Source organism: Caenorhabditis briggsae (assembly GCF_000004555.2).
Source record: "Caenorhabditis briggsae complete genome, chrII, whole genome shotgun sequence".
NCBI classification, from domain to species: Eukaryota; Metazoa; Nematoda; class Chromadorea; order Rhabditida; family Rhabditidae; genus Caenorhabditis; species Caenorhabditis briggsae.
Genome location: NC_013486.2, coordinates 2,366,397 through 2,389,855, shown reverse-complemented (window position 1 = coordinate 2,389,855; position 23,459 = coordinate 2,366,397). Strand labels below are relative to the sequence as shown.

General features: G+C 38.0%; 4 protein-coding genes across 4 annotated transcripts in view; 2 read left to right on the top strand and 2 right to left on the bottom strand.

The window, feature by feature from the left end:
* Nucleotides 1-5,634, top strand: part of Cbr-ntl-2 — a gene marked incomplete at both ends in the record, with an annotated part of 7,224 nt that extends 1,590 nt beyond the window's left edge. Inside the window, 6 exons of the mRNA XM_045241797.1 lie at nucleotides 356-463; nucleotides 1,531-1,664; nucleotides 1,739-1,865; nucleotides 2,081-2,234; nucleotides 4,208-4,423; nucleotides 5,166-5,634. Of these exons, the coding sequence (XP_045092459.1) occupies nucleotides 356-463; nucleotides 1,531-1,664; nucleotides 1,739-1,865; nucleotides 2,081-2,234; nucleotides 4,208-4,423; nucleotides 5,166-5,634 (1,208 nt within the window). The remainder of the gene's footprint in view (nucleotides 1-355; nucleotides 464-1,530; nucleotides 1,665-1,738; nucleotides 1,866-2,080; nucleotides 2,235-4,207; nucleotides 4,424-5,165) is intronic.
* A 1,408-nt stretch (nucleotides 5,635-7,042) lies between these two features.
* CBG03675 lies at nucleotides 7,043-12,783 on the top strand (the record flags this gene model as incomplete). Its single annotated transcript, XM_002629906.2, has 6 exons — nucleotides 7,043-7,135; nucleotides 9,653-10,141; nucleotides 11,025-11,201; nucleotides 11,475-11,759; nucleotides 12,510-12,710; nucleotides 12,760-12,783. The coding sequence occupies 6 exons, from the start codon at nucleotides 7,043-7,045 to the stop codon at nucleotides 12,781-12,783; spliced, it is 1,269 nt and encodes a 422-aa protein (XP_002629952.2).
* A 114-nt stretch (nucleotides 12,784-12,897) lies between these two features.
* Cbr-try-9 lies at nucleotides 12,898-15,615 on the bottom strand (the record flags this gene model as incomplete). The annotated part of the gene is made up of 5 exons (XM_002629905.2): nucleotides 12,898-13,116; nucleotides 14,012-14,139; nucleotides 14,188-14,377; nucleotides 14,422-14,649; nucleotides 15,334-15,615. The coding sequence occupies 5 exons, from the start codon at nucleotides 15,613-15,615 to the stop codon at nucleotides 12,898-12,900; spliced, it is 1,047 nt and encodes a 348-aa protein (XP_002629951.2).
* Nucleotides 15,616-16,511: 896 nt separating this feature from the next.
* The window catches only part of Cbr-lat-2, a gene marked incomplete at both ends in the record, with an annotated part of 11,030 nt that continues 4,082 nt past the window's right edge, over nucleotides 16,512-23,459 (bottom strand). Inside the window, 8 exons of the mRNA XM_045241796.1 lie at nucleotides 16,512-17,409; nucleotides 18,112-18,355; nucleotides 18,903-19,126; nucleotides 19,544-19,621; nucleotides 19,835-20,278; nucleotides 20,525-20,615; nucleotides 21,168-21,493; nucleotides 21,790-22,134. Of these exons, the coding sequence (XP_045092458.1) occupies nucleotides 16,512-17,409; nucleotides 18,112-18,355; nucleotides 18,903-19,126; nucleotides 19,544-19,621; nucleotides 19,835-20,278; nucleotides 20,525-20,615; nucleotides 21,168-21,493; nucleotides 21,790-22,134 (2,650 nt within the window). The remainder of the gene's footprint in view (nucleotides 17,410-18,111; nucleotides 18,356-18,902; nucleotides 19,127-19,543; nucleotides 19,622-19,834; nucleotides 20,279-20,524; nucleotides 20,616-21,167; nucleotides 21,494-21,789; nucleotides 22,135-23,459) is intronic.

Genomic DNA, 23,459 nt, shown 5'->3' with positions numbered 1-23,459 from the left:
TTTTAATCGATTTACATTAAAGTGAATGTTTGGCGTTCACAGATAACTCAGTAATTGCGCTCCACTGACAAAGTTCAAGATCCATTTCTGATTCTGGCTATCACTTGCTTCAAAATGGTCCTAGACATTTTAAAATGGCACCATTCAAAAGCTACTAAAATTTCACATTGTTTTGCACTAAGTTATATTTTTGGCGTTTATAGATAGCTCAGAAAACGCGCTCCACTGACAAATTAGCGATTGTGCGTATAGCTCGCTTCAAAATGGTCTTAGTGATTTGGAACCACCGTTTGCGAGTCTAATAGCTACTCAGTCGCGCCCTCAAGCCACTAGAAGAATATTCCATTTCTTTCAGGAACGTCTTCACTCGGTGGCGGATTCTCACCGATTCCAACAACGAGCGGAGGTGTTTTGAACGTCGCCCAGTCGTCGCCGTCCCGTCAGGACTACCGAACCAACTATGGTGGGTTTCGTGTCGGAAAATGTCTATGTGCCTTTAAAGTGACTTGGCCGAACTTTTCAAAGTTTTGAGAAAGCTAGTCCCTAAAAAGGAGGGACTAGATTTTTCACTTTCGGAAAGCTCGGTCAGAAAGCTAGACACATTAAAGGCGCATGCTTCTTGAGCATGTTTTGAAGAAGTACGCTGGCTGGTTGATTGTGTCGCCGTCTTGCCTCGCACACACACACACACTTGATTAGTTCAAATTTATTGATTTCCGCGCGCAAATTCATTAGTCGGAATGAGAATGTGCGCGCCGCGGCGCCAAAAATTGAATTTAGTGGGAATCGACTCTTTTTCGGAGATTTTAACAGATTTTTCTCTTTTTTTCGTTACTAATTAAAGATTTTTGATGATTTTTGTCAAGCAGAAAATATGCAAATTCGATTTTCCGCTCTGGAAGATTTTGAAATTTCGGTTTAGCGGAAAATCATAGAATTTCGTCATATATCGAGGTTTTTAGTGATATTTAAAATAGGTTATTTTTTGGTTTTGAGCTCGAATTTTCAGCGTTTTTCGATAATTTTCTTTTTTTCAATTTTTCAAAAAAACCTGGAAAATTTTGCAAAAACTAACCGAATTCTTCGAAAAAATTATGTTCATCTTACTGCTTTGAAACCTGAAATTCCTGCGAAATATCGCGAAAATCGATTTTTCGAAGTCAATTTTCAAACTTCATTTTTTACGAAAATTCTGAATTTTTTGCAGTTTTTAGAATTTAGAAAACATTTCAATGCATTTTTTTAGTTGATAGCATGTTTTTCCAGTGAAATCTCTCTGAAATCCATCTGAAAATCTGAAAAACGAAATCACAAAACTTTTCATTGTGTGCACTTTGCCGCCGCGGTGTTTGCGTATTTCATCGTCTACAGTAGGCGCGCCGAAAAATAAGCCAATTTTGATTTCTCAACGGCCCGCTAAATTTCCACCGATTTTTATTGTATTCGTCGTCATGTTCACCTGGATTTTCTTATCACATTTTGCACCCGAAAAAACACAATTTTTCACAAAAAATTTCCATCAATTTGCAGCTAACCTGATGAGATCGGACCCCACTCTAACAAATTCCGAGTTCCAAATACAGAACGAGGATTTTCCTGCGCTTCCCGGCGTCGGCGGTGCTGGTCAATCACAACGACCAATGCTCGGAGATCAACTCGCCAACGTACTGCCTTTTTTTTGCAAAAAAATCAATTTTTTTTCGAAATTTTCGAAAATTCAAAATTTAAAATCTTCCAGATGCTTCCCGACGATCATCGAGTCGACTTCGCTGGCCCACTGGGCGATTGTGATCCCTCGAGGATTGGCGGAATTCCACGTGGCAGTCAAGAAGGCCCCCTTCATGGCATCGTAACGCATCCCGATGGTGAGGAAGGAGAGCTGGCCGAGAATCGGATTTCTAGGCCACCGAACCCAAAAATGCCGTTTTGAGGGCTAAATTTGGTCGTTTAAACCTCTTTTTTTGCTCAAAAATCCGCCAAATTTGGGATTATTTTCTTCCAAAAAGTTTTTCCGCCGAAATCTGCTCATTCTAGGCCGATTTTCCCCCATTTTTCCTCCTAACAAGTCAATTTTTTGCAGGCGAAGTGACGAACATTCCCGCCTCAATGCTCGACGATCAGTTTGGAATGGCCGGGCTGGTGACGTACCTTCGAACAGTCGACAATCCATCGATAGTCTCGCTGGCGTTAGGTTATGATCTGACGACGCTGGGACTGAGTTTGAATACGCAAGAGTGAGTGGGGGAAAAACGAAAAATCGGGAAATTTTCAGATTTCGGTTCTTCTTGGCTTAAAAATCCCATTTTTCCGACTCAAAATGACTTGTTTTCAGCCATTTTTGGCTAAAAATGACACGATTTTCGCGATTTCGCACATTGAAAAAGACAATTTTTGCCAAATTTTAAAGCTTAAAATCTGTGAAATAAAGAAAAATCTGGTAATATCAGCTCAAAAATCGGTCATTTTTCGGGTCAACATTTACCCGATTTTTACCTATTTTTGTCCTAAAAGTACCGGTTTTCATCACATTTTTTACGCTAATCGGCTCAATTTTAGTATTCTAAACCCGGAAAATTCTGGTTTTCTGTCATTTTTAGCTTGAAAATAGCATTTTTCGGCCTGAAAATCGCTCAAATTTTGTTGAAAAACGGCGATTTTCATTCCCTTTTTTGACTTTCATTGCCTCGTATTTTTAGAATTTTTGAAAACAAATCTTGTAATTTCTTCTCAAAAATCCATTTTTCCGGGTAAAAATTGGTCGAATTCGGTAATTTTTAAGTCAAAAAATGACCCGATTTTTGTCATTTTTCGACCTAAAAATGAAAATTTGCATGACTTTTTTGAATCTAATCAGCTCAATTTCAGTATTTTTCAACCTGGAAAAATCAGATTTTTCGTCATTTTTTAGCTCGAAAATAGCCTGAATTTCGAAAATTTTGAGCTCAAAATGACCCAATTTTCATGGTTTTTCTAGCGGAAAATATCGAATTTTGAGATTTTTGATATTTGAAAAAATCAGATTTTCGCCATTTTTCAGCTAAAATTGAGCCAAAAATGACAAATTTGTCACTTTTTTTTGCATTTTATGCCCAAAAATAGCTCAAATTTGGTCATTTTGAGGCATTTTCTTGGCTCAAAATAACATGATTCCCCGCTCTAAAAATGCTCTTTTTGTAGGATTTTTTCACAAAAAATGAGCTCTGAAATTGATCTATTTTCAGCGGCTTTTATAGAGATTTTCAGTTTCAAAAAGTGAGAAATTAGCTGAAAACCGTACCGGGAATCTGAAAATTTATGGAAAATCGTGATGTTTTTTTTTGGTCACAAAATGAGTTATTTTGAGGGTTTAGCGAGCTCAAAAGTCGAAAAAAACCGGAAATTCTGTCCCAAAAAATGTAGCTATTATAAGCATTTACCGAGCACCAAAATGCTGAAAATCGGCCGATTTCGGCCTTTTTTTTCTCAAAAAGCCCATTTTTCCGACTCAAAATGACTCATTTTCTGCCATGTTTGGCTCAAAATGACCCGATTTTCGCGTTTTTTCGCACATTAAAAAACCTTTTTTGCCGATTTTTTGGCTTAAAATTTCAGCTCAAAAATCGAGTTTTCCGTGTGAAACAAATCAGCCGATTTCGGTCATTTTCGGCTCAAATATGGCCCCGTTTTCACCAATTTTTGTCATAAAAGTTCCGGTTTTCTTCACATTTTTCACGCTAATCGGCTCGATTTCAGCATTTTTCAACTCGAAAAATTCTGATTTTCTCTCATTTGTTAGCTTAAAAATAGCCCGAATTTTGAGAATTTTGAGCTCAAAAACCCATTTTTCCGGTTCACTTTTCCGAGTCATTTTTTGCCCAGAAATAGCTGAGAATTACAGAATTTCGGCTATTTTTAGATCTAAAAATGCTCTTTTTGTAGGATTTTTTCACAAAAAATTAGCTGAAATTGATCTATTTTCAGCGGTTTTTATAGAGACTTCCAGTTTCAAAAAATGAGAAATTAGCTGAAAATGAGGTTTTCTGAGCCTGTAATTAGAGAATATGGACCAAAAATTTGGTCATAAAAATGCAAATTTTCCAAAAATCCTTCAGTTTTTCGAATTTTCAAAGCCTGAAAATCAAGAAAGAATTGAGCTATTTTGAGCATTTTCCGAGCTCCAAAACGCTGAAAATCATTCAAAAATCTTCAATTTTCCCCAATTTTTCAGCCGAAAACTGCACAGAAGCTTTGGCGGACCATGGGCGGATTCGCCGATTCGAGCGCACGAGCTGGACGTAAAAGTGCCCGACGAGTATTTGACGCACAATCACATCAGAGACAAACTGCCGCCGTTGAGACTGAACAAAGTGTCCGAAGACGTGTTATTCTATCTTTTCTATAATTGTCCGAACGAGATTTATCAGGTTGCTGCTGCGTGTGAATTGTGAGTTTTGCAGAAAAATTTGGATATTTTTAGGTCAAAAAATTGGAAAATTCGGGGGATTTTGAGCTGGAAAATCTGAAAATTCGGGGATTTTCAGGAAAAAATTGGTTTAAAAGTCGATTTTGGAGCCAAAAATCGATAATTTCGAAAATTCAAATTTCCGAAATTTGCCGCCAAATTTTCGGACTTTTTTCAGTCTCGAAAATTCAGTGGCCCAGAAAACGCAAGCATTGGAAATCTAGGCCACGGGCAAAATTGTAATTTTTTGAAAAGTTCGCTAAAAATACCGCCAAAGCAATGATTTCTGGGCAAAATCTTAAAAAATTTCAGAACTTCAGATTTTCAATTTCTGTCGGGAATTCGAAAAATTTTGTCTGGAGAAAATTCAAAAATTGGCCTAGTTTTTTCTCAAAATGCAGTTTCTAGGCAATGCTTTTAGCCATCTTTTAAAAAGTTTTCTGAAATTCAAATTTGGCGCCAAATTTTCGGACATTTTCGGTCCGAAATTCAGTGGCCTAAGAAACGCAAGCCTTGGAAAACTAGGTCACCGCCGAAATTTCTCTCTTTTCTGGAAATTTTGACAAAGGGACATTTGAACGTTCTCAGCCAAAAAAAATCCGAATTTTAAAAATTCAGATTTTGGCCGGGATCCAAAATTTTTGAAAATTCAAAAAGAAAATCTCAATTTCAGCAGTTTTGGATCCCCAAAAAAAATTCCCTAAAATTTCAAGTTTCCTTGCAGATACCACCGCGAATGGCGATTTCACAAGAGCGAACAAGTCTGGCTGACGCGTAGCCAATACGGCGGCGTTCGAGAACAAACGGGCACCTACGAGAAGGGACACTACAACGTTTTCGATCAAATGCAGTGGCGAAAAATTCCGAAAGAGCTGAAATTGGAGTACAAAGAGTTGGAGGAGAAGCCGAAGCTGCCGCAAGCCGTAGCCGGAAACGGACAGCAGCAACAACCGCCACACTTTAAATACTACTTCCAAGGACCACAATTCCCATCGGGACCCGAGACGGGTCTAATGCTTCAAATGCACAATTTGGGACTCAGCAGTCAGGGACAGATTCCATCGCCAACGCCAGCAATGAATGGAGTTATGGGAGGTGTTCCGGGTGGGAATGGAGGCGCGCCGGGACCCGGACCAATGCAAATGCAACAAGGACCGCCTGGAGGAGCAGCAGCGAGAGCAACGCCTAATTAGGAGGCACTTAATTAGAAGGCGTAATTGCGCTCTATCGAAACTCTGAATAAAAATGATTTTTTGTAGCCTTTTTGGGGGTTCAATGGAGCGCACTTTCCCTCTTCTATAGTAATTACCACCCCCCCCCTAATTAGGGATCTCCTAATTAGAAGGAAAAGAAGATGATTTGGATGTGATTGGATCTCGTTTTTCTTTTTTCTCTCTCTCTCTCTCTCTCTTTGTGCACAGCCCTCTTCCCCACCTTTTTTGGCAATTTTTTGAAGAAAAAAATTTGGAAAATTTGGCGGGAATTTGAATTTTTGAGCGGGAAATTTGAAAAAAAAATTGTCGAAAAAAAATTTTTTTTGGATTTTTTGAGATTTGAAAATTGCTAGTTGTGGTATTTCTGAAAAAAATTTTCGATTTTTTTGGATTTTTGAAAATTTTCAAATTTATCGAAAATTATTTTTTGGAATTTTTGAAATTTTCGAAAAAAAAATTTTTGAACATTTTTTGGAATTTTTGAAATTTTCGAAAAAAAATTTTTGAAAAATTTTTTGGAATTTTTGAAATTTTCGAAAAAAATTTTTTTTGGATTTTCAATTTTTCAAAAAAAATTTTTTTGCAAATTTTGAAATCCCACTAAAAATCGCCCAATGTGAATTTTTCCCAATTTTTCGGCGAAATTAAAATTTTAGATGTTCCCATTGCTCATCTTTCACCCCACCCGACCAATTTTTCTTCTATTTTTTGCTCTCCAAAAATCGCCGAATTTCCCATCTTCCCCCATTCATTCAAATCTCTCCCAAATTTTCTTTTTTTTTGTCTCTCTTGTTTTTTTTTTTTGAATTCTCCTTTTTTTTCAAAATTTCCCTTCTCTTCTCCCCCTTTTTTCATGTTCTTTTTTTGCTCTTTATACACAGAAATACAACAAAAAAACGCCTATAAACTATTATTATTACACTGAAATCTGTTTTTTTTTCTCTCCGTCTCCTCCTGAATTCCAATCTTTCTCTCTTTCCTCTTCTACTTTTTGAAACTCCGCTCCCTTTTTTTTCATCTATCTGATTACCTCAAAAAGAAACAATCAAGAAAAAATTCCCCCCATAAAAACGTTGTTGCTGTTTTCTTGAAAGAAATTTTGGGATTTTTCAAGGAAAAAATGGGAGTAGATTCTGAAAATTTTGAAGTATTTGACAGGTTTTTGTGTTCTTTGACTATGGAAATTGATAAGAAAAAATAGCGAATCGATCGGATGGAAAACAAGATGTTTGTCGATGACAAACGTTCATTTTTATGGGATAGGACATTGATAAAAGAATGATAAGACACAAGAAAAAATATTTTTTTGTCATTTTAACTGGTTTTTTTTTACTTCATTTTTTTGAAAAAAATAACCTAAAACTTTTTGAAAAGTTTAGCTGAAAATATGAGTTTGGCTGAAATTGCGTCGAAACAGGAGAATTTGGAATTGCTCGCCGAGGGAAAAACCAAGCAAATTTTTGGGATTAAAGGAGAGAAAGTGAGTTTCTGGAGAACTGCTAAATGGATTTTCAAAGAAAATTTACTGGGTTTTGATGTTTTCTGCGAGAAAATTGGACGGAAAAGTGTCAAAAATCGTTGAAAATTCCAAAGTTACGGTAGCTTAAAGGCGCATGCACATTTCAAAGAAAACTTTTTGATGAAGAAGCTTGCGCCTTCGAGGTACAGTAAGAATTTTAGTTCTTGATGTTTTTTTTTAATTAGAAAATTCATGGTTTTTTGTGGTGAAATAAACATCAATTTAAATTTTTGAGTTGGAAAAATGCAAAATTTGAGCAAAAAGTAGCTTATTTTGAGTAAAAATTGCATTTTCCGGCCGAAAACAAAAAACTACAGTAGCTTAAAGGCGCATGCACCTTTCGCCAGAAACTTTTTGACGAACAAGCGTGCGCCTGTAAGGTACAGTAACCAAAAGTAATTGAGAAACAATATGCGAGTTCATTGCAGAAATTAGGGATGTTATCGCTGTCTGAAAAATGAAGGTTGAGGCGCAAAGAAACATTTTCTGCGTCTCCACCTAATATGTGCTATTTAGGCTCGCCGCTTCGATATTCCTACTGTATTCAGAATGCAAAAAGTACTTATTTTTTTTCTTCTTTTTTACAGACAGCAATAGAAGATAAAAAAACAGCGAAAAGCGCAGGAGGCGCGGCAAACAGATAGCTGCTAGATAGAAAAAAGTACGCAACTTCATTTATTTGTGGTAAGAATGATAAGGAAGATATACAGTTGAAAATTAGGAGAACAATCAATAAAGATGATTAGCAGTACTGTTGCAACTTAAGAAGTACAGTAGATATACAAAAACGTGTTTCAGTATTATGCTTGTCTGAGAAAAAAAGGTTAGAGAGTATTTCTCGCAGTCTGAATACGGTAGCGATATCGAAGCGGAGAGCCTAAATAGCACACATAAGGTGGAGACACAGACACTTTTTCTCTGCGTCTCAACCTTTTTTTTTCTCAGACAAGCATAATGTATTTTCGGCCATTTTGACTATTTCACAGCCTGCCGAAACGCGATCGCGCCAAAAAGCCGCCTTCAAATGGTGCGGCGGAGCGCGCCTGTATTTTCAGTGTTAAGTTTCAGAGATTGTTTTCAGATGACGATATCTCAGCTCAAACTGAATAAAAAACGATGGGACAACCTACGAATTGTAGAGAAAAAGTTTCTTCATCAGATTTTAATATTTTTCAATGTTAAAAATTTTCCGGATTTGCGGTATTGTGCCTTTTCTGAAAAAAGTCCAGTTTTTCGTACTTCTTCAGCTAAAATTTCATAGATTCCTAGTTTGTTTTGTATGATTGACATTATGCGTATATTTCTGAACTGAAAATAGGCTTTCGAGGAAGATTTTCACAAATACAAGTTGTGCATAGCCTGATTCTGTTGGTTTAGAGATATTGTGTGACACCTGACTTCTCCCGGGACTAAATCGAATTGAAACGATAAGAAACATGCTCAAAACTTATCTGACTTATCACAGCGTCATTTTCATGTCATTTTGAATCGAATTTGACGGACTTCTGAGAACAATTTGCCAATCCGAGTTCTAGGGGGAAAATGGAACATTTCAAATTTCAGCTAAACTTTATCTACTACGCCAAATCTATTCAAAAATAGTAATTAGTGATCGAAAATTACACTTGTGAGACAGTAAAACTGCCTGAAATTCCGGGAAATCGACGAAAACTGATTCGGTTCTTCAACAACACCTTCAGACGTTCCACTCGCTAAATATGGCATAAAAACTTGAAATATTCATCTGAATTTTAAGATTCTATTTTCAGAATGTATGTTTCTCTATTTTGTTGTTTTATCACACTGAAAAACGAAAGAAATCCGAAAAAAAAGTAAGTATGAAAAACTGGACTTTTTTCAGAAAAGGCACAATACCGCAAAGCCGGAAAACTTTTAACAACGAAAACTATTAAAATCTGATGGAGAAACTTTTTCTCTACAATTCGTAGGTTGTCCCATCGTTTTTTATTCAGTTTGAGATGAGATATCGTCATCTGAAAACAATCTCTGAAACTTAACACTGAAAATACAGGCGCGCTCCGCCGCACCATTTGAAGGCGGCTTTTTGGCGCGATCGCGTTTCGGCAGGCTGTGCATTTTCAGGAGATTTTTCACTCTGAAAATTTTGGAGGGTCTAAAAGAGAGCTAGATTGAAAACTTTGCATTCACAGAATTTTTTGAAAATCTAGGTCTATTTAACACCCTCCAAAATTTTCAAAATGTTCGGAATTTCGCCAACACTCCTGAAAATGGTAAAAAAAAACACTTTTTTAGATGAAAATTAAAGTTTTATATCAGAAAAAAACAAAGTGTACTGATTAGCCAGCCTATACAGATTTATCATAATATCACCTACAATTTATCAGTTGACAATTTTTTGATATCTTTCACAGGAATCGAGTTTTTTGAGCTCAAAGTTGGAGAAAAAACGGCAATCAAAAATGGTTTTCTGTTTGTCCAGATGTCCGAATTTTCCAGGACTATGTCTTAATTCGTTCCAAAGACAGTCTTACGGCATTCAACGCTGAGCGCAAAAACGAGCTGGAGGGAAAATCAAAAATCGCTAGCAAAACGACTACAAACGTTTTTGAATATCTTCAACTCCTGGGACTCCCCACACATTTTGAACAAGCCGTCTCAGACACCGAATTCATTGCCCGTAAATGCACAATGATCCCGATTGAATGGGTGGCCAGACGTGTGGCCACTGGATCATTCTTAAAAAGAAATCCAGGTGTTAAGGAAGGATTCAGATTCGCCGATTTGAAATTGGAGACGTTTTTCAAGGACGACGCTAATGACGATCCACAATGGAGTGATGAGCAAATCGTGTCGAATGGATTGATGATTGATCATTTGAGAATCGGAAGAGAGGAGATTTCGTTGATGAAGAAGATGACGAAATTGGTGTTTAGAGTACTGGAGAAGGCGTGGGCACTGGAGAATAGTGCATTGATTGATATGAAGGTAAGTGTGCTTTATTGGGATTAGCTAGCTCATCCTGGAGCTGAGATAGAGAGCTTCAAATTTGGGAGAGTCGCAGACAACGAGACACTCTAACTGTCTGCGTCTCTCCTTAACTTTAAATGATTGTATCTAGGCTTCTAGACGAGCTAGAAAATATAGAATTGATTTGAAGCTAAGGAGAGACGCCGACAACAAGACACTCTTACTTTCTGCGTCTTTCTTGCGCTTAAAGGTACTGTATCTCGGATTCGAGAAATGCTGAAAAATTGGTTTTTGTTTTAAAAAATTGCATTTTTGATTCTCTACATTTTCATTCTATTTTCAATCTTCAAGCTTATCTAGAACCCGAGATACATTCTTTTGAAGTTCAGAAGAGACACAGATAGTTAGGGTGTCTCGTTGCCTGCGTCTCTTCTCACTTTCAGCTTCGAACCACTATATCTCTGTTTAGAAGTATTGAATTTTTGATTTTCTACACGTTCATACTATTTTCAATCTTGTAGCTTATTTAGAACTCGAGATACAGTCGTTTGAAGTCTCGTTGCTTGCGCCTCTCCTAAACTTCAACTTACGAGCATTTTGAGCTCAATTATCTCAGCTCCTATAAAAGATATCTATAATTTGTCAACTGATAAAATTTTTGTCATAATATCAGCAACATTTTATCAGTTGACAAAATTATGACATCTCTTATAGGAACCGAGGTAATTGAGCTCAAATATTTAGTGTTTTTTATTTCGAATTTCAAATGTTGCGATTTCAACTTTATCGTTTGTTTGCATACACACAAAAATGTCATATTTTGCGACTCTTCAAACTTCCAGACTGAAAACATTGAACTTTGAATTCTCCAACTCAAACATCACACAAAATTTGTTTTCAGATTGAATTCGGTGTGACAGTTGAGGGAGAGATTCTGTTGGCTGACGTCATCGACAATGATTCATGGAGAGTTTGGCCGGAGAATGACAGACGTCTTCAGTTGGATAAACAGGTGTATCGTGATATGAAGGAAGTGACTGCCGAGGGACTACAGTTGGTTTTCAAAAATTATACAAAGGTGAATAGGGAGAGATACGCTCTAATAGAAGCCCTCAAGAGCCATAGATCTTCGTGCTCAATTTTCTTGGTTCCTATAAAAGATATCAAAAAACTGTTAACTAATGAAATATTGCTGATATTATGATGAACATTTTATCAGTTCGTTACTATTTGATATCTCTTAAAGGGACCGAGATAATTAAGCTCACAGATGACATTAGAGCGTTTAGGTTACTCTCCCAACATCATTAATCTCCTGCCAAAAGTACAGAAACAAAACTAAATCCTACAGGTAATGGACATCACCTCAAGCTTCTCAAAACCCCGTCAAAATTGCCATGTCCTCGTAATCATGGGATCTGGATCCGATGGAGTGTTCGCAAGAAAAATCTCGGATGCCGCCAAGGGTTTTGGATTGGAGACCACTTTGAAAGTAAGCTCCGCCCACAAGACCACTTCGGACACTTTGGAAGTGTTGGCGGAGTTTGAGGAGAGTGGAGTGCCTACAGTGGTGATCGCCGTGGCTGGAAGATCCAATGGTTTGGGACCAGTCATTGCTGGAAACTCGTCTTTACCGGTGAGTGACAGCTAGATAACAGGGTTACGGTAGAAAACTTAACTTGCAAAAGTTAGGCTACCACGTGAAAACGGCCTAAGAAACACATCAGGTTTGATTCAAGCCATTTCTAGGTCATTTTGAAGGGTTGGCCTAACTTTTGCAAGTTGGGTTTTCTAGGCTACCACCTTTTTTTGCCCTAAAAATGACCTAACGTGACCCTCGTTTGTTTTCTAGGTCATTTCAACGTGGTGGCCTAGAAAATTTATCTTGAAAAAGTTAGGCCACTCCGTTAAAAAGACCCAGAAATCTCACCAGGGTCATTATAATGTATTAACCATATATTAACCATTTCTAGGTCAATTTAAGGTCATGACCTAAAAACCCAACTTGCAAAAGTTAGGCTACCACTTCAAAATGACCTAGAAAACGCACCAGGAAAATATCAAATCGATTCTAGGTCAAATTAACGTGGTGGCCTAGAAAACGCAACTTGCAAAAGTTAGACCATCACGTCTAAATGACCTAGATAATACATCTGGGCCGTATGAAGCCTTTTCTAGATCATTTCAACTTGAAGGCCTAGAAAATTCAACTTGCTAAAGTTAGGCCAATATGTTAAAATCACCTAAAACACATCAGGGTCGTTTAAAGCCATTTAAACATGGTGACCTAGAAAACTCAAATTACAAAAGTTAGGCCATCATATCAAAATGACCCAGAACTCGCACCAGGAAATTCCTAATAGTAAGCCATTAAATAATCTTCCAGGTCATCAACTGCCCACCACCCAGTGAATCGATGAGTCTAGACATCTGGAGCTCTCTCCGTATACCAAATGGAATCGGATGCACCACAGTGCTCGACCCATCCGAGGCTGCATTGGCTGCTGCCAAAATTCTGGCCACCCACAATCATATCGTGTTTGGAAAAGTGCTCACAGCTCAACTCAAGAACCAAATCAATATTTATGTAAGAGTTCGGGAGCGAATTTGAATTTTTCGAATATCATTTTTTTCAGAACGCCAATCGCAAGTTGGAATAGATGGCCTCGATTAGATGCGCACCCCTTCAAAAATCCCCTTTTTGTGTACTTTTTCAATTTTTTTTTGAAAATCAATGCTCATTTTATTAATCAGTTATCAATAAATCAGTTATATCACTTGGTGCAAATTCCACAGCACTTGCAAAAGAATTCCAAATGCGATGAGACATCAATCAGAAGATCGGTTTCTTGAGTCAACGTTCTTCGATATTTTCGTTGAAGGAGATGTGCATCGTAGAGTTCTGGACAAGGCATTCCAGCTGAGAGCACACCGACGAGCTCTTCGACGTTTCGTGTTTCAGAAGTGCGGACCACACCGGACCCACTGTCGCCCTGGAAAAACGTTATATTTCTGTAAAAGTTTGAGCTTTCTAGCTTATCTGAGACCTGAGATACGCGTCTTTAAAGTTTTGACCTACGCGTTGCGGTCGCGTCGCGGCTCTCATACCTTCAAAATTGTTATTTGTGAAAAATTATGATCAAGATTCGCCTCAGCTTTTGGTCTAAGTTTGAGCTTCCTAGCTTATCTAGGACCTGCGATACGAGTCTCTAAAGTTTTGACCTACGCGGTGGGGGTGCGTCGCGGCTCAAATAATTCAAAGTTGTTCGGTCTGCTGGAACTAATTCATAGAGTATCAAAATGTGTTTTTGGCATTTTTCTAGAAATTTAAGCGCACTAGCTTGTCTGTAACGGGAGATACGCGCCTTTAAGGTTTTGGCCTACTCGTCGCGGTTGCGTCGCGGTTCTCTGGTTTTCAAAATTTGTAGACTCCAAACTCAACTTTGATTAATTGAGCGTTGCCTTCTTGTTATTTTCTTCTAAATTTGAACCTTCTACCATGTCTGTAACCTGAGATACGCGCTTTTGAAGTTTTGATATACGCGTTGCGGTTGCGTCGCGGTTCTCATACCTTCAAAACTGTTATCTGTGAAAAATTCTAATCAAGGTTCGCCGCAGCTATTGATCTAAGTTTGAGCTTCCTAGCTTATCTGGGACCTGAGATAGGACGTCTCAAAGTTTTTGGCCTACTCGTCGCGTTTGCGTCGCGGTTCTCTGGTTTTCAAAATTTGTAAACTCCAAAATTTAATTTTGGTTAATTGAGCGTTGTCTTCTCGTTATTTTCGTTAAAGTTTGAGCTTCCTAGCTTATCTGGGACCTGAGATACGCGCCTTTAAAGTTTTGATATATGCGTTGCGGTTGCGTCGCGGTTGACCGCTGTCAACTCACATCACAAGACAATCCGCGATTCTCAGCAGCTGTACAGAAAACTCCTTCATATGGAAACTCGTCAGAGCACTCGGTAACGGTGCTCACCAACGTTTTCAGCTTTCCAGATTCTAGAATTTTGTCGGATGCTGAAAAATTATTTTTCAACTTTTCAAAAGTGTTATGAAAGAACTCACGATCTCTTCCATAGCCATATAACTTGTATCCCTTTGCTCCCATAACTGGAATCTTTGCTTTTTGTGGAATACAAACCGGGAAGATGTTCCTGGAAAATTCGATGGGCTCTTTGAGCTCAAAAACTGCAATATCGTTGAACGACTCTCGATCCTCACATCCATCTCCAACGTATCCTTTACGGATGTAGAGCTGAAAATCAAGTAAAGTGTGTCTGTGTGGCCCGATGTCCTTACCGATTCAACCGCAAACGCCTTGAACTGATCCCCTCGTCTCAGATCCTTGCACATCTCTGGAACCGCGCATGTCACATTGACAAAAGCAACGAAATCTTTGAAATCTCTCAAGAATTTCGCGTCGTTCAGTTCGCCGGTTTCACAGTTTGGAAGTGGATCCTCAGTGATTCCGACGAGATGAGCAGCGGTGACAATGTGCCAAGGAGAGATTAGTGTGCCGGTTCCGTGCTGGAAAATAAAATCGTGAAAAGCACAAGTGTTCAGATATTCTTAGAATTCTAAGGACGTAAGAGTCTGAGAATCCAAAAATTCCTGAATCGTGAAGTTTCAAAATCTGAGAATCTGAGAATCTGAGAATCCTAAAAAAAACTAAATTATAAATTTTGTCAACTTTGAAATTCTCAAAAAAAACTCCGGTTTTATTTTCAAAAATGCATAAAATTCTAATTTGCTAGAAATTCTGAGATGTGGTCCGCGAACAGTCCGTCAACGGCCCCGTCGGCTCTCCTTCGGCCGCCAGCTAGCAGTCATTCGCCAGTTTGCGTCTCTTCATCTGGCATTTAGCAGTTTTTAGATTTTCGATAAATCAAGTTTCAGATTGTTTGATGCTAAAAATCGCACCGCACTTCTGTGAACATAATCAACCAGTTGCTGATATTAGCTGATCAGTCAATCGACAATTGAAATCAGCCAGTTTGTCTATGTTTCCGGATGTCCAAACATAGAATTTGAAAATTTAGAGGGCTAGGAACAATAATTCTTAAGAATTACTAACTTTGACTCTATCTCTCCTCCGAAAACCAGAGTTTTCGACCGCGTAGCTTAACCGGCAGCACTCTTCAATATATGGCTAGCAAGTACAACTCCTCGAAGACTGTTTTCATTTCCTAAATATCCAGAAACTTCGCCCACCTGCACAAACTGATCCTCGACTCGTTTCCCGGACACTGTCCGCTTCTTCATCGTCAACGAAACCGCCCATGGAGCCTCTCCAATGCTCACTTCCTTCCCATAAAGCGCTTTCCATTCCTCAGAAGTCTCTTTTCGTTTTCCAGACAGTGAAGTGAACCCTTCCACATATCTTCCACAATTCGCTTTTAGAATTTTGTTCTCCCTCGGCGTCAATCTTTTAGAATTCGTTGGAAGAGCAGAAAGAAGACATAGGAATAGAATAAGAATCTTCATTTTTGTCATCTACAGTAATATTCTGTAGAAAAGGGGAAAAGGAGAAGAAGAAAATGGAAGGTAAGAAGTTATAAAATGTCACCGGTATATGTCATTTGCTGGGAAGAGAGGGGGAGCACCATTCGGGGGTGTTTTATGGGTTTTATAGATCATTTGGTACAGTAGGAGTCAATAAAAATGTGAAGGAAGGGATCTAGGAAACAAAGGGGGGAAGTTATGAAATACAGTAGCTTATTTTTTGACGTACGCGTTGCGGTTGCGTCGCGGTTACAGCTTCAATCCATTATATCTCGGGTTCTAGAACACCTAGAAAATTGTTTTTTGTTTGGAAATATTGAATTTTTGATTTTCTACATTTTATTTAATTTTCAATCCTCTAGCTTATCTGAACCCCGAGATACAGTCGTTTGAAGTTTTGAAGAGACGCAAACAGTTAGAGTGTCTCGGTGCCTGCGTCTCTCCTAAACTTAAAGCTCAATTATTTCGGTTCCCGTGATAGATATCAAATTGTTGTCAACTTATAAAAAGTTTGTCAAAATATCAGCGACATTTTATCAGTTGACAGATTTTGAGTATCTCTTATAGGAGCTGGGATAATCGAGCTCAAAGGGCACGAAGGTTAAAGATTAGGGCAGACAACGAGACAATCTAACTGTCTGCGATCAAAAATGAAATATTTCAGATTAATAAACAATTCTCTATGTGCTCTAGAACTCGAGATACAGTGATTGGAAGCTGCGGAGAGACGCAGACAGTTAGGATGTCTCGTTGGCTGCGTCTCTCCTCACCTTCAAAGCTGAGGAACTCAAATTTTTGATATCTCTCACCGAAAACGAGATGATTGAGGTAAAACTATTAAAGTACTTTCGGCCAAATTACAGGAAATACAAGCTATAATTAGTATCTTAAAATCGATAATCCTTAGTTCCAGAATCCGGCGATTCCGGTGGTATCACTTTCGTCCGATGCTGAGATCCTCGTTCACTTTGCTTTGCTCCCAATGGGAACTTGATTCTCTTCACCGGCGCTTTCTTCTCCACCTGTGTAATCTCAATGATCTGACTGCCACGTGGATCTGATGAGGAGGCGTGACTTTCGATTTCGACATTTGAATTGTTGTTATGGATGGTGGGATTCAAGTCGACGGTGATGCGGCGGCGGAGCTCCGAAGGTTCTTCTCGGATCTCGTGAATTTCCTGCTCGGGCAAATCCGCCGAATTCAAATTTGATTCTGGCACCGACATGGAGTCCTGATTGGGCAGCCTGCTCAGCCAATCACTGGTCTTTGTGATCGGCGTCATTTGCTTCTCCTTATCATCAGTACTCGCTGTACTTGGATAGCTGTGGCCATTCACTTTGATCATATTCAGAATGCGTTGACGACTACTCAAGAACGATCTGCTGTTGTAGGCGGCACTGCTGGTTTCTGGTAGACAACAGATGCCAGTTCGCAGCCAACGGACGATTGAAGCACGCACCTTCTCGTTAAGGACAACGTGTAGTACAAAAATAAAGATTCCTTGAGTGCAATTGAGCAGTGTGAATATCCAGGCAAACGCAGTTCCTGTTCCACCCTTTACTGCTGTTAGGAATCCGAAAATCCATGTGATTCCTAGGAGACAAAGAAGGGTCGCAGATCCTTTTAGCCATCCGATGATTCTTCCCCATTTTGTACGATCACGGGATTGAACGGAGAGAACGACTTTTAGAGCGATTAGGAGGAAAATGATATTGGCGGAGATGATAACGATGATTGGTGCGACGAATGCCCAGATTGTTGGGGTGGAGGTGTCGATCCAACAACTGCAAAATGGAGTTTGATAGAATAAGAATCTAGGAATCTCAAGATTTTTCAAAACTTGGAAACTTGAGAATCTGAAAGTTCTAGCAGTTTTGTAAAATTCTGATTTTTGAAATTTCGGAAAAAATTTCAAATCGGTATATGAGAATCAGAGAATTTTAAATTCTCAAATTATAAGAATACCAAAATATCGGAATTGTATAATTTAGGATTTCAGAATTTCAGAATCTCAAAACCGCAGAATTTCAGAATCTCAGAATCTCAGAATTTCAAAATCGCAGAATTTCAGAATCTTAGAATTTCAGAATCGCAGAATCGCAGAATTTCAGAATATCAGAATCTCAGAATTTCAAAATCGCAGAATTTCAGAATCTTAGAATTTCAGAATGTCAGAATCACAGAATCGCAGAATTTCAGAATCGCAGAAATTCAGAATCGCAGAAATTCAGAATTTAAGAATCGCAGAATTTCAGAATCGCAGAATCGCAGAATTTCAGAATCGCAGAAATTCAGAATCGCAGAATTTCAGAATTTAAGAATCGCAGAATTTCAGAACCGCAGAATTTCAGAATCTGAAAATCGAAGAATCGTAATTCTGCGACATTCTTACAATTAGTTTTTTTTTAACTTCCAGATTCTCAAATATCAAAATTTGTCATTCTTATCAAATTTCCAGAATTTTTTCCCAAGCTCCGCCCACTCACTATGTATCCGTTCCATAGTCCTCCCATTTGACACCAGCTGACACTGCCACAATAATCGCGGGACATCCATAACAGAACAAATAATACAGGAATATTCTGGTTCTGTTCGGTTCGAAAACCTGGATGAGCATCATGTACAACTGGTATCCTTCCAGAAGCATCCAACAGAAAGATGCCAAGAAAAAGTAGTGAATCAGAATTGCCACCACTCCACATCCAGTTCGATTTCCGGTCCGGTCCATTCCTGGAAAAGTTTGTAGTTTGTAGTTTGTGGTTTGTAGTTTGTAGTTTAAAATTTTTAGTTTGTGTATGTACTTTGTAGTTTGTAGTTCATAAAGAGAAACCCGGACAAAAAATATTCGTTACATTTTTTTCAGTGGAACATAGTTAACTTTAGAGCTACAAAAGTGGTACAGCATTTCACGATTTGTCTGAAAATTTCAGCGTACATTAAAGAAAATTAGAGCTTCAATTTTGTAGTTGACAACTTTTTTCTAGCTACAAAAATATTTGAGATAAGCGCCTTTAAAATACCATCCCTTCCTCATATTTATCATCAAGATAGAGGGAGAGGGAGGTGGTATTTTTCAAAAGCACATATCTTGAAAACCAAGAGAGCTACAAAAAAGTTGTCAACTACAAAATTGAAGCTCTATTTTTAATTAATACATTCTGAAATTTTCAGACAAATCGAAAAACCCTGGGCTACTTTCGTAGGACTCCAAATTTAAGAATTTCATTGAAAAATGTCAAAATATGACTATTTTGGGTACTGTAGCTTGCAGCCTTACCTATCACAAAAACCAACTCTGCTATCAACAAACAAAGACAGAGATTCCGATGAATTGAATTTCTGACATTTTGAAGGTTCCGGAAAAATGTGAAAACACAAACGGAAAGAGCCAAGCAGACAATGGAAATTGCACAACCAATCGTTGAAATCACATCCAATGCCGACGCCAAACCACCCGAAAACTGACCCACTTGACCGGAAACGTCCATCAGAATCGCGAAACTGCAAATTTGCTCTATTGAGATTTTTGGGCTTTATTGTTCGATGGAGCGCCGTTTTTTGCAGACACCTAGCTTTTAACTTTGAGCCGATTTTTCTCGGTTACTGTAAAAAATATAGAAAAGTGGTCAACTGATAAAATGTTCATCATATTATTTACAAAAATTTTGTCAGTTGACAACGTTATGCTACTTTGCACAGGAACTGAGATAAATTAGCTCAAACTTGACAGTATCTTTTTATTACAGGTTTTACGGAAGATGTATTAATTTTTCTTGAAGAAAATTTTCTAGAAATTCCGAATTCCCTGTTTTTCTCTCATCTTTTGCCCTATTTCCAATTAGTAATCGAATGAGTAATCTTGATAGACAAAAAAAGATAAAAATCGGGTATTCGCCGAATTCCCTCACTGGTTTTTACCTCGTTAAATGAGTACATGAACATTGTGATGAGTTGAAAGATGTCGAAATTAGAGTACATCCGGTGGTGGACCATTTGCTGAAAATTGAGTTAGTTTAGGGGTAGTTAGGTATAATCAATTTTTGAGAAAATTCTAAAAAATTGTAGTTCCAAATATTAGAATTTTCGGTTTTCTAAATTTCAGAAGTTCAAAATTTTGATTTTTTTAGGTTTTTGGAATTTCTCAATTTTAGAATTTCAATGAAGAATTCAGAATTTCTGAATTTCCTGAAACTTCTAGACGCTTCTCACCTCTCCTGAAGATCCCAATAGACACATCTAGGGTTTGAAACCCCTTTCGTTGTCAAATGTTGAAAGGTAAAAGTGACTGGATGATCATTGGGAAGTGTCACACTTCTAGTAGCATTCTCAATCGATGCTCCAATCACTTGACTGTTGATTACAGTATGCTCTCCGTTATTCAACAAAGCTCCAAATCCAGCAAACGCATATGTTCCAAGTTTTATAGGATTTCTGTTTAAATTTGGAACGGCTCCTTGAGCCACTGGAGTATCGTCTTGGAACGATGAAAGGATACTGGGACCACCTCCGAATACTGTAGGTTGGGAAGAAGAGACAGCAGAGCTCAGAAGAGACGCAGACGGAAGAGTGATTGATGGAGACAGTTTTAAGGATGGGAAGACGATGGTGGTGTTGGTTTCGGCTGGTTGAAGAGGGGGTGCAGCACCCATAACTCTGGAAAAAGGGATTTCAGAAGGATGCTTTAATTTCTGATTTTCAATTTTCGAAATTTCAATTTTTTGAAAATTGAATTCTTTTTTGATCTCCCAATAATTCCCTGAACAAACAAAAATGGTTTGGTTTCTCTTTGAGCTTTTTGAAGATCAAAAATTTCGAAAAAGAAATATTTTTTGCATGTTTTCAGTAAATCCATCTGAAATACAAATTTCAGGCTGGAATTTTCAAAAAAAAAAAGATCACCTCATCATTCCCATATCATCCTGAACGTTTGGAGGAGCGGCAGCAGCTCCGAATGCCTGAGATTCTGGTTCGGAGCGTTCCACTTCCATCGCTGAAATTTTCAAAGGTTAGGATTTTGAAAAAGTCCAATAGAGCGCACTTTCAAACTCAGGATTTCAAATTTCTGGGATTCAAACTCTAAGTTTCGGATTCCCGATTCTGAATTTTCTGAATTCTGAGTTCTGAACCAGATTCCAGATTCCAGATTCCAGATTCCAGATTCCAGATTCCAGATTCCAGATTCCAGATTCCAGATTCCAGATTCCAGATTCCAGATTCCAGATTCCAGATTCCAGATTCCAGATTCCAGATTCCAGATTCCAGATTCCAGATTCCAGATTCCAGATTCCAGATTCCAGATTCCAGATTCCAGATTCCAGATTCCAGATTCCAGATTCCAGATTCCAGATTCCAGATTCCAGATTCCAGATTCCAGATTCCAGATTCCAGATTCCAGATTCCAGATTCCAGATTCCAGATTCCAGATTCCAAACTCTGAATTCCATAATCTGAATTACAAACCTGGAATTTTGGATCCCCAATTTCGAATTTGAGAATATCGTAAAGGATAAAATACGCTCTACCGAAACAAACAACAACTCACCCCAATTAACATATGCCAAATTCAACTTTTGATTCGTCATATAATCTCCTAACAACAGCACAGATTGTTCTAGAACACTCATCAATCTCGAAGCGTGTTGAATTCGAATCGAGCTCGATAATTGATCCCAAACTTGAGCAGCCACTGGAGACAACAATTGATCTCCGGACCCTCCCAAATTCTCGGTGAAATTTTTAGCCTTATTCTCTCGAAGGTTCCGATCGTTCATTATATCAAATTGGTTTCTGGCCAGGTTCAACATGTCATTGCTCAGACGGACGGTTCCAGTGATGTCACCTCCGAATAGTTTTCGTTGGATTGTGGATCTGAAAAATGTTAAGAAATTTAGGATATCGAAAATTTGGGGAAGATTGGAAAGTCAAATTTTTGAAATTTTTGAAATTTTGGCATTTTTAAAGTCAGAGAAAGCACCTCGAGGAGTTGTACATTCATCCAAACAAGCTACATAGTAGCAAACTCTGGTGTATGGAGGGAGAAAAAGGATAAAAGTGGGAAATTCGAAACTTTTTGAAATCCTTAAGAATCAGTGAGATTCCTAACTAAGTAAGTTCCAAATTTCGCAACTGGATATCCGGACACATATACAAACAAACAGACTCACTTCAACTGTCGATTAACTGTTGAACTGATATCCTCGACTGGTTGATTATCCTGAATTGCCGTCTGCATTTCGGCAACCCAGCGATGTGTACAGTTCGTTGTATCCGGTGCTTCCCATTTTGCAGTTTGACAGTTACAGTAACGGGTTACTGTACCCTCTACGTTCTGAGGATCTGGACACGGTTGCTCGTGTTGCATACAGGCCCGCGTTTGGTCGTATGTGATTCCTGGAAGAGAAATTTTGGGTAATGGCCTAGGAATTCTGAAGGTTAGGCCATGGGACTCACCATCAGTTTTCTCCTTCTTGCAATATTTGGCCTTGTTGAGAGAGTCGGGTACGGTAGGTCTGGAAAATTGGGATTTTTGAATTTCAGACCTTCAGAAATCTAAATTTTGGAAATTTCTGAATTTCTGAACTTTTGAATTTCTGAATTTCTGAATTTCTGAATTTTTGAATTTCTGAATTTTTGAATTTCTGAATTTTTGAATTTTTTGAATTTTTGAATTTTTTGAAATTTTTTGAATTTCTGAAATTTTTTTGAATTTCTGAAATTTTTTTGAATTTCTGAAATTTTTTTGAATTCCGAATTTTCGGAATTTCTGAATTTCTGAATTTCTGAATTTTTGAATTTTTTGAATTTTTTCAGAATTTCAGATTTTTTTTAATTTTTCGCATTTGCGCTCTATTGCGAATTTTTGAAAAAAAAAAGGCCTCAAAGCTTACTCATTAGGTTCAGAAGTGGCTATTACAGATTGAAAACAAATACTAGACCCAAAAATAAATAAAAATAATAAATTAGAAAAATTGCTCATGTTTCAACAAAACATCTAAAATGCTTTTTGTAGAAAACGGACGGCAAATCGGAAAAGAATTCGCGAACTATTACGTATTAGTCTGAGTCACTTGAAGAGAAATCAAGCTTCCGAACAAACAGTGCATTGAAGTGTGAGACGCAGAGAAATAGAGAAATCGTCTGTGGGAAAGAACCGGTTAGCGGAGGGAACCGATGAGGAAAAAGAAAGAGGGTTTATTTGACAAATATTACAATTCTTTGGTTTTCAATCGACCATTATATTGAAGAGAAAATTATATTTGAGAGGTCATTCAAAGGCCAAATATAGGACATATTCGGAAGACGAAAAATGCCCAAATTCCAGGCTGAATTTTTTTAGTGGGGTGTCAATTTTAAGCGCTTACAAAAGTACTTTATATTTGTTCATTTTGTCTGGAAATTTCAGAAAACATACAAAAAGTTTGGATCTCTATTTTTGTAGTTGACAACTTTGTTGTCAACATTGCCTGGAAAGAGATAGAGGCGCCCCTTATATCATCTCTTCAGAACCAAGGCACAGACGCGCAGATCAGAAAGTTGATTGATGTGATCGATGATATCATATCTTAACGGATTGACCTTTCAGACCGAGTACCGCCCGCTACAGACGTTCAGTGCTTATATGGACTATTTCCTCCCGAGAATGTATGGTCTTGAATTCTGGTCAGAATACCAAGTAAGGAAACGAAGACGCTCTTGAGCTTAGCATAATTATTATTAAAGGAATATTTGTCACTCATTATTGGAAAACTATTCGACCAGTTTAACGCTCAAGGACTAGATGCGGACATGGACATACAACATGATTTGTTGTAAGTAACGACTGTTTGAGCTCTTT